Genomic DNA, 15631 nt, shown 5'->3' on the forward strand with positions numbered 1-15631 from the left:
CAGCCTTGCTACTACAGATACAGCTTTTTTAACAATTCTCTTGCCCTGCTCTCTTTTCTATGCAGTTCCTTTATCCACTGCATTTCATTACTGGGAGGAGTCTTGTCTCTTGCCAGTATGTGGATTTCACTCTTCTGCCTTTAGCCCTGTCTCTGCTTGCAATCTTGAATTAAGGGCTCCTTCATGTTAGTGAGCAGTTCACTGAGGCTAAGAAGGCTGCAATACAGGCCTGTTTGCCTGTGCTTTCCTGCCTGGATGTATTTATTCTTATTTTAAGCTCACAAATGTAAGCTCATTCCCCTCTCAAACCTCTCCTTTTTTCTCACTCTATCCTTGTAATGCATTTTCACTGACATTTTTAAGAGGAGAATCTTTAGAGAAGATTTAGGAGGTCAGACACCTGCTTTCCATCATAAAAGAAAACAAATTAGTTTAGATGCCCTCACAAATAGCCAGCTACAACTGACATTGTTATTGAAGCCTTTGCATCAATCCCTCACAAGTCCTTGTCTCCATACTTGAAGGCAGTCTGGACAGGGTCCTGTGTCCAAGATGAGATTGCTCTGGATCACATGTATGTGCTTTTCTACCCCTCTCCTCCCTGGCCCAAACAGACTCCTTGTTCCTATAATTCTCCTTAAACATAAAAGCTTACATTCTCCATTTGCACAAATACATGGCTACTTTCATGGGAGCCTTTTTTTGCCCATTCATATCAGTGCTGGAGCACCATATCTTCTTGAATTGGTATAAGCAGAATAATATCCATGTGGCTAATTGACTGTGTGTCCCTCTCCAAGCAAAACTTTTAGCACCTTCTCCCACTACCATGTGCCATCTTTGCCTTAATTACCCTACTAGTGATGTGAAATTAGAGCAGCCCTTCTACCAACCACTGAAACAGCTTTTCTTCCACACTACAACCTGCCAGGCCATACTCCTATCATTTTTACACCGCAGTTGTTATTTCTTTTGGTTGCATTTTGAATAAACATAATCCTCAAAAAGCAAACCCAACTGTATTCTGAAAATATGCAACTGGTATACTTTATAAATAAGATATTCAAGCCTAAACTCTAGCACTCTGTGGATTATTTCTACTTCCTGCTTTCAACAGACATACATACCAGGTAGCTCAAAGCATAACTAGCACTAAATCTAAAGTCACAAGAATTGCCTTCGTAAAAATTTAAGCTTATTATGTAAATGAACTGCACTTTTTATGATGGCAGCATCTTGACCATTACATCCAACATTTTTCACAGCCTTACCCTCCTCTTTGCATTTCTCTCTCCAGAGAAGATTATCTTCAGCCAGAATTCTCCAGTAACGACATGTCTGGGCTGCCTGCAGAAGGTCCCTGGGCTCCAGGAATGAAAGCACATACAGTGCCAGCTGTAAAAAATTAGAAGAGAGTGTATTTTCTGCACTGCTTTTGAAGAGAAAAGTGAAATAACTCCATTTACTATCACACATCAGGGGCTGAAATGCAGAAAATTGGAACGATAAATTATTAAACAATCTCTGAAATTTAACACACTCCAGTTTATTCCTGTGGGCATGTGGAAATAATCATCACAAGTAACTACTTACAGATCATATCACCAAATTATTCTTGCATTTGCAATAAAATAGATGTCAGCTGCAATAATTATTACATTTTTGAAAAAATATAAGCCACATTACTTTGAATCATAAGAAGAATTACTACCAAAGTAATCATGCCTGTTATTTTAGCTAACAATTGCACCAAAAGTTATTTTGAGAGTTGAACTGAAAAGCAGAGTGTTCACCACATGAGTAAATAGGGATGTACATTGTGGTGAGCAACATCACTCAGTAAGCCCAAATACAGAACAAGTAAATGCTATGCTCCCCAGAGCTCAAAACCACCCTGCAGCCATAGGAAACGCAGTGTAGTTATCGCTCATTTTCTGCTGAGAATTCAAACACACTCCTAGGTGGAGTTACAAGCAGCTTTATGGATTGGGATGTAGTAGGATCAAGATATGTAACTTCAGTGCAGCTTGTTACCAAAACCACAGGGCAAATCCTAATGAGCACCAGAAAGTAAATAGAAAATGAGCTTTTCCACGTGACAAAACTAAAGTTTATTGGGTAAAAATTCAGACCTTTTCTGACTGAGCTAAACTGTATAGTGACCACAACGAAGTCCCCAAAATCTCCACATCTCCATGAAGCCTTAAACAGAGGCATATAAACCAAAATCCAAAACACAAAGACAGCTATCATTAAGGGTGTGACGACCAAGTACAGTTTTTCTACTTGACAGCAACAATGCAAGTCCCTAGTAACGGAAAATAAGTGTGAGATGGAGGAAAGTCACAGGAAATGCATGGAGTCCCTAAAAACTCTGCAGAAAGAACAATATTGATAAACATTAATGCAGAGAACTACTAAGATGCTCACACAGTGGGGTCTTCATCAGTAATTAACAGGATGCAGAAGCTGTCAAGGAAATCAGATCACCCATTTTTGCTTCAACTTGCCATGTATTTTGTTTAGGACTTCAAATTTTTAGCTGAAGTTGTTAGATAGACAGACAGAAAGAAACAGAATCTGCCCTTCAAAGCAGAAAAGACTGAAATTTACTGAGGATGTCATAACTGCAGGCTACTGATCTCAGCAGATTTTTTACTTCACTTTGTGAGAACCATTTACTTTTAGTAATCTACACAAATCAGTGACTGAGCAGAAAATAAAAATTCAGCACTTCACAACTGTTTGCATTTTGGTTGCACACACACCTTTCTTGCAAATCATCACCTGCAGCTTATGGGGAGCACACTGGACTTCACATTAGAGGGAGGGACCTATGCCTTTAATGATGTGTTAAATCCTGTAGGCACCCCAGGCCACAAACCTGAAGAACCATCTCTCCTTACTCAGGAAGTCAGCATTTGGGCTCTGGTGTAAGGTTCTCTATTACAGGAGCAACAACTGTACTTGTTAGACTTTTTAGACTTTTTGTCTTCATTCCTTGGCATGTGAAATTACTGAAGAACTGTTTTTTCCTAACACACATTACATAGTGAAAAACTCAAACATGACACAGACCCTTTCCATTTTTTGCTGAATGTTCCTCAGTTGGCAGCAGTTTGTTTAAATATTACTTGTCTTATCTATATAGACAAGGACATTTGCTAAGCTGGTGTTAAACCTATGAGCCAACTGATTCTAAACCAGGTTAAATATGGGTAGCATATATTTCAGACTACATTTATCTAAATAGTCATAATGGTCAACACAGCTGACTTTAGGATTAGCAGTGGATAAGAAAACTTCAGGTAGCAAAGATCTGACCCTGGACTAAACTGGATTTAGAACTACTCTCTGTTGAAGTGTTAATAATACCCAATAGTAAGCAGCCCCTTGCCTTTTTCTTCACTTACACACACAGAACCAACAACATTTCTATGGCTGATTTCAGCAAAATTCTATCTATTGGTTTCTCAACCTGACTTTCATAAATTAGTAATTTGAATAATTATTTCTAAAGTCTCAGTAAGAAAACAAGAGTATTTATTTCATATTAACTATGACTGCTGTTTTCTCGGGAGGAAAACAAACATTTCCATGGTTATTTGGCTTTTAAGTTCCTGTCCTTGCATTGCAGTCAATAGTTTTGAAGCAAAGCCCTCCTGTCCACATCATCTTCCTGTTCTGGTTTGGTAATAAAATCAGTGCATTGCATTCAACAGCACTGGAGATAACCAAAGATGTTAATGTGGAGCAACGGGTTTTCATAGGATGATGGCTTCACTAGGGAAGTCTCTTCATGAAACTACTGATCCCAACAACTAGCTTGTGCCCTCACAACTCAGAGCATCACCCCTGCACTGCAGCCAGCACTCAGCAGCTGGGGACACCCCTGCTGAGGAGATCTGGGTGAGGGAACAGCAGAGGAGATGGTGGAGTCAGCTCAATGGTTTTTTTAAACTTGGTTAATTTCGGTGATAGTGACTTGGGGTTAGAAAGCGAAAATTATTCAAGCCAACTTCACTGGTGAAGTCAGCCTGTCATGACGCTACACATTACAATATTCTGGTTTCAAGAGGCAGGAAACACACTAGAAATAAGCAAATTAAACATTAGTAGTTTACAGAGGAGTGAAGAAACCTAAGTGAGGTAGTTTTACTGCTAATTATTGTATTTTTTCTGTGAAGAAATTGTGAAAACTGAAATTATGACACGATCTTTACTTACAGTGAAGCTCCATCACTGGTTGTACTTCAATGAGTAGTGCCACAAAATCATGCAAAGAAAACTGATCTCTGAGCTACTGTTATCAATTCTCTGCTAAATTTCCAGACTGAACAGATGCAGAAGTGGTCAAGTATCTTCTGTCTCTTCAAAATATAAAGTCTTGTTGCCTTCCTCTGCCTCTGATGCTCTGGGTAGCCTCTGGAAAAATGGCAACTATGCAGAGGTGCTGCTACACTCTTCTACTCTCCCAGTGTCCTTCCCACTCCCTGAGAAGGTTGCTGTAGGAATTACTTCTCTAAATATTGATCTCATGTGCTGTGTACTAAGTTAACACCTGCTGCATAAATTGATTCCAACCCTTACAAACGCCAGCCAGCAAGGGAAGGCTGTGATACTTCCAGACTTGTGAAGATATCACAGTGTAGTAAAGGAAAGAAGAAATTTGTACATGCAAGTATTCAAAAATAGGATATATGCCAGAAAAGAGTGTCAAAGAACAGAACACGAAAGTCTTCAGGTAATAAAACCACGTCAAACATAGCAACCAACTACAAACACCACAATACTTCGCTTTGCAAAGTGTCAAGAACTAAGACTTAACTTCCTAAAATCAATCAAGATGAGAAGTACAGTAAATTCACGAATACAAGCCGCACTGAGTATAAGCCGCATCTCTGGGTGTTGGCAAACATTTCGGTTTTTGTCCATAAATAAGCCGCACCCGAATATAAGCTGCTCTGTCATTCGCAGCGAGGACCTGCGTGCAACAAAGTTGCCAATAAGTAACAGAACCGCGGGAGGGCGGGGTTTACTGGCTGAGCTAAGGCTGTGCAGGCTCGGCCTGCTAGGGGCTGCTGACGGGGCCAGGTGGCCCAGCCCGGCGCTGCCGCTCGGGGCCAGCCGCCGCCGCTGCCACTGGGCTTGGGGCTGGCTGCTGCTCAGCGCCGGCCGCCGCTGCCACTGGGCTCGGTCACCCCGGGTCAGTGCTGCCCCGCGGTGACAGGCAGGGATGGAGCTTCCCCCGCTCCTACAGCAGCGGCAGCAGGCGGGGACGGAGCTTTCCCACGCCCGTGGCGCCGGCAGCGGGCAGGGACGGAGCTTTCCCGCGCCTGCCGCAGTGACGGCGGGCAGGGACGGAGTTTCCCCGCTCCTGCCGCAGTGGCGGCGGGCGGGGACAGAGCACCCCGCCTCCTCCCCGAGCCGCAGTAATGGCTGCGCGGGGCTCCCGTTGGCTCCCCGAGCCGCGGCAATGGCGGCGCAGGGCCCCCCCGTCTCTCCCCTGGGCTGTCGCAGAGGAGGGAAGAGAGTTCTCCCGTCTCTCTCCCCGCCCCTCATGCTGCCTGCAGGGAGCCAGGGCAACAGAGTAACACTGTAACAATCGCGGAATGCCAGCTTTTACTGGCAGGTGCTTTGCTTGGTGCCCTGGTTGGCGCGTCTGGGGTTGTAAATGTCAGAAAATTATTCACATATTAGCCGCCCCTGAGTATTAGCCACACTTCCGGGTTTCCACCAAAATTTTTGTCAAATTGCTGCGGCTTGTATTCGTGAAATTACTGTACTATTTATAAGTCAACTAAAATACATGTATTCAATAACTGCAGCAAATTTGGTTATAACTTTGCATATTCACCCTCACGTTCTAGTAGTGATGACATCACAAATTACTCTTGTATGGACAGCATTTAGTTACACACACTGAAATCTAAATCTCAGTTTCTCTTTAACTGGATACAACATTATCTGATTTTCAGTGAAGGATTTACTGTAAAGCGTCTGCTTAATTACAGTTTGGCTTGATCCTTAGTAAGAAGTGCTTTTCAGGGTTTATTTTTGGTTTATTTGGTAGAGATTTTAGGTTTTCATTTGTCTAAAATAAATTCAAAAATAACATTAACAAACACTCACCACTCACAGCATTAAAAATAATGCTTACACTCACAGAATAATGTGCAGAGAGGTCTTACATCCAGAGGAAATCTTTGTGTGTGTGTGCCCTAACAGAATTGGTTCCCACAAAAAATCACAACTGGCCCAATTAAGATACAGAGATATTTTTAGAGCTATTGGGATTTTATTTAAAGGGGTCATCTGTATTTCCAAACATTCAAATGCTATCAAGACAGAGATACGTCAACCTGAAACTACAGTAGCCATATTATGTCAGTGTTCCAAACTGTTAACTTCTAACATGAGATTCCATCACTATGTTGGCAAAATTAGCACAGAACTTTTCTGAAGATGGCAGCTAATGCACTTCATAATCCAATATTATGGTGTAATCCAATAATAAGGTGTAATTCTCACCTCTTTTGGGAGCAAGGAAATGAAGTCTCTTTGAAACTGGGGCTCTATCACTTGCATCATGTGTTTTACTTGTGTTGGTTCACAACTATCAATGAGTTCATCTAAAGCAAGTAACTTCTCTGGTCCACTCCAGCTCTGGAAGGGAAGAAGAAAGAAACAGGGAGCTTAGTTTAACAAACTGGTTTGGTTTATATTAGTAAGTGCCACTGCTGTGCCAATAAGGCAAATTAAATTTCCTCATTAAAATGTGTGCAAGCATATAAAAAACCATGAGATAAATGCTCATGTTAATGATACAAAAATGAGGAGTTAATCAACACAATATATTCAAAATTACTACACTAATTCATAAGTTAAGAAAGGATTTGTTACATGCACACATACAGATTGGCAATTAAATAGATAATAATATTTATTAATAATAATTGAATTAATTAAGCTTCTTTTGAAGTTGATGAAATCTACACACATGCTACAGACAATGGAGGGGTTGAAATGAAATTAACTCCTTTCCTCTATTGTGCATTCAAGTGAAATGATACCTTTTAACCTTCATGTTTCATCTGGTAGACAAAAATCTTGAAGTAAGAGGAAAAAAAGCAAAAAGCTTTCTTGAAAAGTACATTAGCTTACTGTCTGCTTATAACCACAGTGTGTCCCTAAGTGACAATGTTGTAATTTCAGAATCCTGGCTATAAACCAACGCATATTTTGTAAGTATCAATTCACACTTGAATAAAGAGGGAATTTTGATTGGCAATTTTCTTGCTCGACATTTTTACTAATACGAGCTATAAAATTGGAAGATTTTAATAAGGCACTCAATTGGGAGCATAGTAGATTAGGAGCATCATTTTTAGGAAAAAAAAAATAGCAACTTAATATATGCAGGATCTAAAAATCCTGTCTTAAACTCATCTGTGCTCACCAAAAACATTTGATTTGTTACGTGAAACCAATTTAAAGGGAAAAAAATTACAGGTAAAAAAAAGAGCTACCGCTCGCTGATTTAGCAACAGAATTAGAACACAAAGCCTTAGAGAGAAAATGAAACATCACAATTTTTGAAAGCACATTCACATTCCTACTCTTGAATATCTTCTAGAGTGACATTTACAAGTAAATTAGCACATACAAGTAATATTATAGTTACCGTAAGAGGCTAACTGAAACTTTAAAAAAAGGCAGGATACCTTGCAACTTAGATTTCTGTATTAATCTGCCATGTATTTCAGGACCTTTACTGCTCAGGTTATAAATTTCTGTTCCCTGGATTTGACTCTGACAATTCACTCTGGTCTTAATGATACTACACTGTTTGTGTACTGTTCAGTTTCTGCAGAACAATGAGGCAAGGGTTAAGAAAGGGTTAAGATGGAATTTCTGAAAGTGAATGCAAAGCAGATAAATATCCAGTTTTACTCAATGTAGAGAGGTCACTGTGTTACATCACTTCTCCCTAGTTAAAACATCAAAATACTTGAAATGTCAGTAGAATTATAATTTACCCAAATGATGGCCTTGGGGACTTTCAGGTGACCCAAGTCCCTCAGAGCAGTGCAGGTGGCTGCATTATGGAGCCTCATCTCTGGGACTGCCGTGGATCAGCCATGCACAGCAGCTGCCTCACTGCACTACCATGCACTTGTTCTGCAGCAAATATGTGCCAGGTACTGGACAGCCTATCCTAAAGGAGGAGGAAGTTCCTGACCTGAGCTTTTCCACACACTGTGTGCAACTGATAAAATGGTTTAAGCTGGCAAGAAAACATTTTCCATCCACCTGTGTGTATGCAGTGTCACCACAGGAGATTAAGATTTCCATGTCTAATACCCAATACCTCAGAATATTCAAAAGAAACAAGACTATCTCAGCCAAAGTTCCAGCAGTGCTATTGCAAATACCTTTTATTATAAATTTATTTCAATAGAAACATTTCTATCACAGAGTATTTCTCCATAAATCATGCACTAAAGAACTGTTAATCTCACCAAATTTCCAACTGCTGTTTGTTTCATTAACCTACACCTTAGCTGCTGTTAGGTACAAATGTTTGAAGTCTTTAATCTCATCTGTCAGCTGTGTTTGAATGTAGGAGAATTAAAAAGAGAGAAAGTAATACTTGTGCTACTTCCTTATAATATAAATTTCCAAGGTCATTCTACTCCTAGTTTATAAGTAGCTACATTTACTAAATCAGAACAACTCTACCTGAAGAGCACTTGCTGCTGGGGCAAATGTTGCTAGCAGTTACCAACATGTTATTGATTAATAATGTCACTGTATGCCATCTTAATCTGTAACTCTCTTACACTTAGTTGGTTTTTAAAACTTAATACAGATCTGGACAGAAAAGGGAAAAGATTCAAGAATGGGAAAGATTTGCTAATGACTAAAAGCAGAACCCTCTTTTATCTGTCTGTCATCATTAGGGGATGGGTACAGGCAGCTTCCTACAGATCTTCTTAAGAAATCAACAGCCACAAAAGGTTGTCTCTAGGACACTGACCCCTCAGTCTTTCACAAACAAACCTTCAGCTACAGTCAGTAAGGGGTCTCCGAGGGAAATGTCTGGCATGGAAAATTGGGAGGAAGCCTTGCCAGATGAACACAACTGTTTGCATTAATGAAGACAACACTAGTAAATTCTTTTTCTGGGCCCTGTAGCTTGATCCATTTGCAACAAAACTGCATGCAGCCCACTAGGCAGAAAGGATAAGGAGTAACTTTGTAGCTTCGATGAGAAACAACAGTGACCAAGCACTGAAGAAGAGAAAGATATATAACTGTGTGCCAAACCTTATAGATGACCTGAGACTTTTGAGGCAGGCGCAGGTGACCAAACACCTTGGATTCCTACCAGGTAATTCCCTTTCAAATTGAAGGTTCTTGTAAAATACTTAAAATACTGTTGCTTAATTGACTTCCTTTGCTTTTCTTGTCATCAAAACTGAAGTTTAATTTTAATGTAAAATTAAACTAAAGCTTTTATTTTGGGCAGGGGTTCCCTCAAAAAAGGTAACTCCAGGATTCATTCACATAGCCTTGGGAAGCCAGCAGGGCCTTTTGATACTGTTCTTTGAATGACTTCAGAATCCTGAAGAAACATACCCCTCCTTTCCTCCCATTTCCTCAGGAAGGTCTTGATTTGTCAGCCAAAGCCTTTTGGTTGTCCATACCATTTCCTCATCCAGTAAAGCAGCTGCTGCAACAATGGCACTACCTAGCTGAAAACTAACCCTTCTTTCCTCCCCTTGCTACTCTGGGTAAATGTCTTCCCTTTCTTACAGTCAATATAAACAACATCTTTGCTGCTTCTACAACTTCCACCTCATATCTTCTGTCTGACCTGCCACCTGCTTTTTTATCATCATCTCTTTCTGCAGCCATCCTCTTCCATGACCTGCACTCTTCTATTGCTCAGTTCTCATCTGCTACCTTCAATTTGTACAATTACAGCTTGTAGCAACTATATCCTTTTGCTATAATAGGTATATATTGACAACCCATTTTAAAGAGTTTAACTTCAGGGCGCTGTTCTCCATTACTAAGTTCAGTTATTGGAGGTCTGTCATTACTGAGACCTGCAGAAGGGCATTTCTTGGAGCCTGCTTCTGTCCAGCTCTTGCATCAGTTACTGAAAACCTTGCCATCCCCCACCTTGAGGGTATCTCAGTCTAGATAAAAATAGCACATAAGCACTGAAACAAACATCATCTACAGCTGTAGAGCTGTACAGCAAGTAGTTTGTCACACAAGGAGGGATTCAGGAACAGCTGGTACTGAAGTCCCCTCATTGACCCATATCAGAGTCCCAGTCCCCAGTCTGGTCTCCTGGGCCAAACATTTGCACCATGTATGATGGACCTTTTCTACAGGAGATGTGACCCAACATCACTGCTAGAGTTGGATAACAGAGTTTCTCAGAAATTCAGTTTCTCTGAATTTCAATTCAGTTGAATTTGTATGTAACAAAACTTCCATGAGAGCAAAACCAAAGGGAAATAAGCAGGGACGGATAGGAGATCTGCTGTAAGTCTGCAGGACTCCTTTGAAACAAACCAGTGATAAGCCAAGAGGGGCATGAAGTTGTAGTGCAGATCTCTCCAGAGCTGCTTGTAGGGGTTTTACAGAAACTCCAACCCTTGATCTAGTCCCACCACAACACACAGAGCAGAAAATGCTGCAATGCTGGTTATGGTACAATCTTTACTGCCTGCTTCACATAAGAGGTGGACTACTCAGTTGTACATGTATTCATTCCTGAGCATCTTTGGAATGGTAAGCAATTTGAATTTAGGTGACTAAGCCAACTATTTATCTAAAAAAAAAAAAAAAAAGAAAAAAAAATGAATGGTGCTGTTGCCAGCACGACATGGCAAAAGCATTTTTGACGCTATCTAAAATGCTGTGAAAAAAATGCTTTCAGTTGTAGGTAAAATGATAGCATTCACTGTTTATTCAAAGTGATTGACTATATTAGTGTGTATGGGACAACTTTTCAAGATCAATTTTCCATGAAAATGCCATTTTAAAATAATTTACTTAATTAAAAAAAACCCAATACCCTAAGTATATGAAGTAGGACAAAGAGAGAGCTTAGTAATTTTTAAAGCAAATACCAACTCTGACTGAACTTAGCATCCAGCTGACTTTTTTCCCTTATGGTAAGCAATTTGGTAACTTAAAACTTCTTGTAAAGAATTAAATTTTGTAAAGATAAACTTGGGCACAGGGTTTTAAAAACTCTTAGAGTGAATTTTAAAAAGAACTGAAGTCAAGAGCCACTGCAAATCAGAAAAAATAAATAGGCCTTTAAGAAATTAACTGGTTTGAATCTAATAAAATGCCTTTCTATTCTTCTTTCGAGACTTCATTGAAATCCATATACAACTTTATTTTTAAAAGGAAAGTGCAACCACACAACTGTTTCTCCCTTCTGCGTTATTTTGTTACTTTCAAAATAAAAGGCTTAGATCAACGGTAAAACATAACAACAAGAAATGCATATAAAAACCCTTAGAGATCATCTTAAGTTTTCTTAATATTTGCAGAGTCATCTTGATTTTATCTGAAAAGATAACACAGGAGATGGACTGAAGGCCAGCATACAGGTGAGAGTTCTCAAAATAGCTAAGTATCACTGGTCACTGCCAGCTTCCATGCCAAAGAACAGTTCTACCTGAAACAATACATATGTCGCCCTAACATGCCCCTAGAAACTGAGTTTCAAAATTAATTTGAAATATATTTTCAGATAAACTAACAGAGCTATTAAGCTGTACTATCAAATACACAGTACACGAAGAAAGTTCTCTCATTCCTGTTTCTTTACAGGCAAAACATCGTGTTGCAAGAATGATGCCGCATGCGCCATTTAATCCTGCCTTTTGGGCAGAGCTACCTCCCCTCTGAATGTGCTTTTATAATTCGGCTGTTTAAGACTTTCCCCTTTCACAAAATCCATGTGAAAAATAAGCCCACAGAAAATGAGGAAGCAAGCAGATGTAACACTGTGATAGAACTATGTGACTCTGAAAGCTTTGCATTCAAAAGTAAGGGACTCCGTTTTGTGAATACAATAAAACCTACCAGTGACAGATGTGATCAATAAGTGCTGCTCAATGATCTCCAGTTAGGAGAGAGAGGCCTCCCTCTCTCTCTCAGTAATATAGATCAACATTTAGGTACTTAGCATTGCAACTAAGTATTTTGGCAAGTTGAAAGTATCTAAATATATATGTATTAAGACATGTTTTCTACATTACACACTGTACACATTTCTCTATATAGGCAAAATTTTCATGTGCTTATAGACTACTTATCCTAACCAAACAGCCAATAGCCTTGGTTTTACTGGCTTGTGTATCTGCACCACTTTCTCAAACACTTCAGCCTTCGGTAATGGTATAACTGCACTGAAGCTAACCATGCACCAAAGCTTATTAGTCTCAAGTGAAAATGCCTTGAGGCCATGCAGGTAGCCCTTACATGTTGGACAGACTTTGCAGAAAATGTGAAAGCATTAAACAGGAAGGATTATATTATTAAGAAACAAGTTAAAGCTATTATTTGCTGAAGCAGGGGACAAGTATTCCTTAAAGTTGATTCCCATTTGTTATTGCAAGAGAACTCTAAATCAATGGTAGAGACATTCTGGGATGTATAAGGAAGACCAGCTCTACTGAAGCTCTCCCTTACATAAACCATGGAGGTGGAGTTGCTTCAGATGCTTATTTCTGCAAGCATGGTTACCTGAAACATTTTCAGCCATTCCTGGAGGCCCGATGGTGGCTGCACAGATGTAATGCGGCGCCGCTGCTGTCCCTGGCCATTGGCTGCCCGCAGGTCCCCAAACGTTGTTGGTGTGGCGGAACATGGCACCAGCCCTGTGGTACTGCCATACAAATGAAGAGTGATAGCCATAAGTAAAACATCAAGAAAAATCCACAAGAGAACAAAAAATCTCATACATAATTTGCAACTATTACTTAAACTCTTTAGCTTAATGCAAAAGCATTAACGTGAAGAATTGTTCTGCTAGTCACTCAAGAGGTCAGTCCCTCACTTGGATAAATCTGCCTGCTTCTACCTACCAGTGCTAGCCCTCCAACTAGGGGAGAAATACGGATGTAAATATGTGTGTAAAGATACAGGTTTATACATTCCTTTCCTTTTGGGCTACACTGGTGGCTTCTGATGGGGAATACAGGAAGCCAGACCTCAGAGTTCCCACCTGTATGTGAAATGTGCTACTGCTGCTTAATCTCCAAACAGAAAGGGGGAAAAAAAACCCCATTTTTAGATTTTAATATATTTTGTTGACAAAGAGCTAGTAATATCAAGTGGTTCTAGTGGTTTAGTGGTCTTAGATTGGGCTTTGAAATACTCTGTATGGTGTTTTTAAGTTCCTGTGTTGATAGAATGACACAGAAATTAAGGGGGGGTGTGAAGTGAAAAGGAGCCAAAGGTGCTCTTTGAATCAGTTTGATTTATTCACTCTGACATGTTAGAAACCAGTTCATTAATATGGAATGGAGCTTTTAAAAGAGCTCGGATTAAGCTACTATTGTGGGAGTCTAAAGAAATACAACTGACAGTGTTTTCTGGTTTGGGTTTTTTTATTTGGTTGATTGTTTTTTCATTTTGGATTTTTGTTGTTGGGGTTTTTTGTTGTTTTTTGGTTTGGTTTGGGGTTTTTTGTTTTTGTTTTTGTTTTGTTTTTTACATAATATAAAGTACTTCGTTCACAGAATATCAAAGCTGTATTCCCTATCAGGATATGGAATCCCAGCAGTATTTGCACAAGCATGAACACTTTGAATATAGTGTGAGACTCCCAAAATCCCTCTGTTTTTTTGCAGGATAAACCCAGCTTTTTAGGAGGCATGAGCTTAGAGGGTTTACTAATTTTTCAGTGGCTACAGGAATAGCTTTAAATGATGCATGGCAAGTTCATTTTAATATTTACCTCATTATGCTCTACAAATATTTCACACTATTCTTCCTTATTCTGAAGGACAATCATAGCACGTCCTAACATTTACCCAAACAGGTTAAGAAAAGTAAAGATTGGTTTGGGCAGGTCTATTTTTAACTGTTCATTTTACTAAGTAATAACAGAAACAGAAGCTGGTATGAAAATACTGTTTCAGAGATGAAGGATCCTCTTAATGGCATTTGTTTACTGACTTTATCTGTTACATGCAAACAAAGTTCATCAGCTGGTCAATTTTAGAGTGCCTGATCCTAGAGAAAATGGAAACAAGCAGGCACTAGGAACTGCATAATTTGCCTACATATTATTTAGGTAAAACCAAATCAATGAGTTTAAGAGAGGAGGATAAAATGTTATTTAAGGATTATTTTATGCCAATAACTACTCAAAATCCAAGTAATGTCAGTAAAAAGTATTTTTAAAATAAAAATGTGGTTTTACAGCTTAGTCATTCTAACCATCTGCACAGAGATCCAGCACAAGGCCTATCATTCAAGGTCCAAAATAAGGCACTTGAAATTAGCTTTTATTGGTTCTGAGCAGTATGTAGCCTTGAACCTACTCCAGTAGAACAGTTACACTTTACTTTCTTCTGCTGTAAACTGGTTCTCAGTCAAAAACAGTTATTCAAAGCAGGATTTAAAAGTTTCTTTCCTTTTACCTGAGATTAAACCACAAGATACTTGTTTGTGCTTCATTTTTCCTCTGTTTTCATTTCCCTGAAACAACAAGTGAGGTCTCTGTGGAAGCTTGACAAGTCCAGCAGCTCCTCTAAATCTGACACATACGCTTGACAAAAAAGTGTACTTTCTTTGGTGCTGAATTGTTTACTCTTCTGGGAATGCAGAGAACTCCCAGTGTGTCACCTGAATAAATGGTGGCCAGCAAGAGAGTCCTTCCATTAGACAGACTCAGAAATCAGAAGATACCACCTGCAGGCTTGGGGGAATGTGGAAGCTGCAACAAGTGCCTCTCAGCAGCAACACATCACCTCTTTTACTCTGCTGTAGCATTTACACATCTGAAATGTAACCCTACGATCTGCAGCCCATCTTTTCATTCATCACTGGATAAACCTCTTAATGGAAGAGAAATGATATATAAACTACTTTGAAAGAGCCATCAGTGACTGAACACTGCTGTAGTGAGTTCAAAGGAAGTGCCATTTCCAGATAGTCTTGGGAGGTAAATGCAATGCTCATGGGAGGGACGATACTTATAGTGGGGGAAAAATGCAAAATAGTGTATATTCAAACAGAACAGGAAGCAGTGTGACATCCAAGCACAATTGTTATGGCAACTACATAGTAAGAATGCAGTTGTAAGGCATGGTTCCACAGCCCTGCTCTGCTACTGCTGCTCATGGTTGGGAATGCTTTACCCCACAAAGCACCTGATGGAAACAGCAGGTATTTGTGCTTCCTGGTACCACAGAGGAGTAGCAAGGAAGCGGACCAGAACCCATAATACTTTCACACTGGATAGCAAGTATGCATATGTTCCTGGTCTGCTCTGCCTACATGAATTTCCATTCTCTCATTCCTGTTACCATAGCAAAGTGATACATTTGATCACAATTTTAATAGTCTTAGGGTTTATCGT

At 39.7% G+C, this 15631-nt stretch overlaps 1 protein-coding gene across 6 annotated transcripts in view; it reads right to left on the reverse strand.

The window, feature by feature from the left end:
• The window catches only part of FBXW7 (F-box and WD repeat domain containing 7), a 229661-nt gene that overhangs the window by 15530 nt on the left and 198500 nt on the right, over positions 1 to 15631 (reverse strand). For all 6 annotated transcript variants that reach the window (XM_033059352.1, XM_033059351.2, XM_033059357.2 and 3 more), the window contains 3 exons: positions 12787 to 12928; positions 6532 to 6666; positions 1272 to 1395 (listed from right to left, as the gene is read on the reverse strand). In XM_033059352.1, coding sequence (XP_032915243.1) covers positions 1272 to 1395; positions 6532 to 6666; positions 12787 to 12928 — 401 coding nt within the window. The remainder of the gene's footprint in view (positions 1 to 1271; positions 1396 to 6531; positions 6667 to 12786; positions 12929 to 15631) is intronic.

This window comes from Catharus ustulatus, chromosome 5, assembly GCF_009819885.2.
Source record: "Catharus ustulatus isolate bCatUst1 chromosome 5, bCatUst1.pri.v2, whole genome shotgun sequence".
NCBI lineage: Eukaryota > Metazoa > Chordata > Aves > Passeriformes > Turdidae > Catharus > Catharus ustulatus.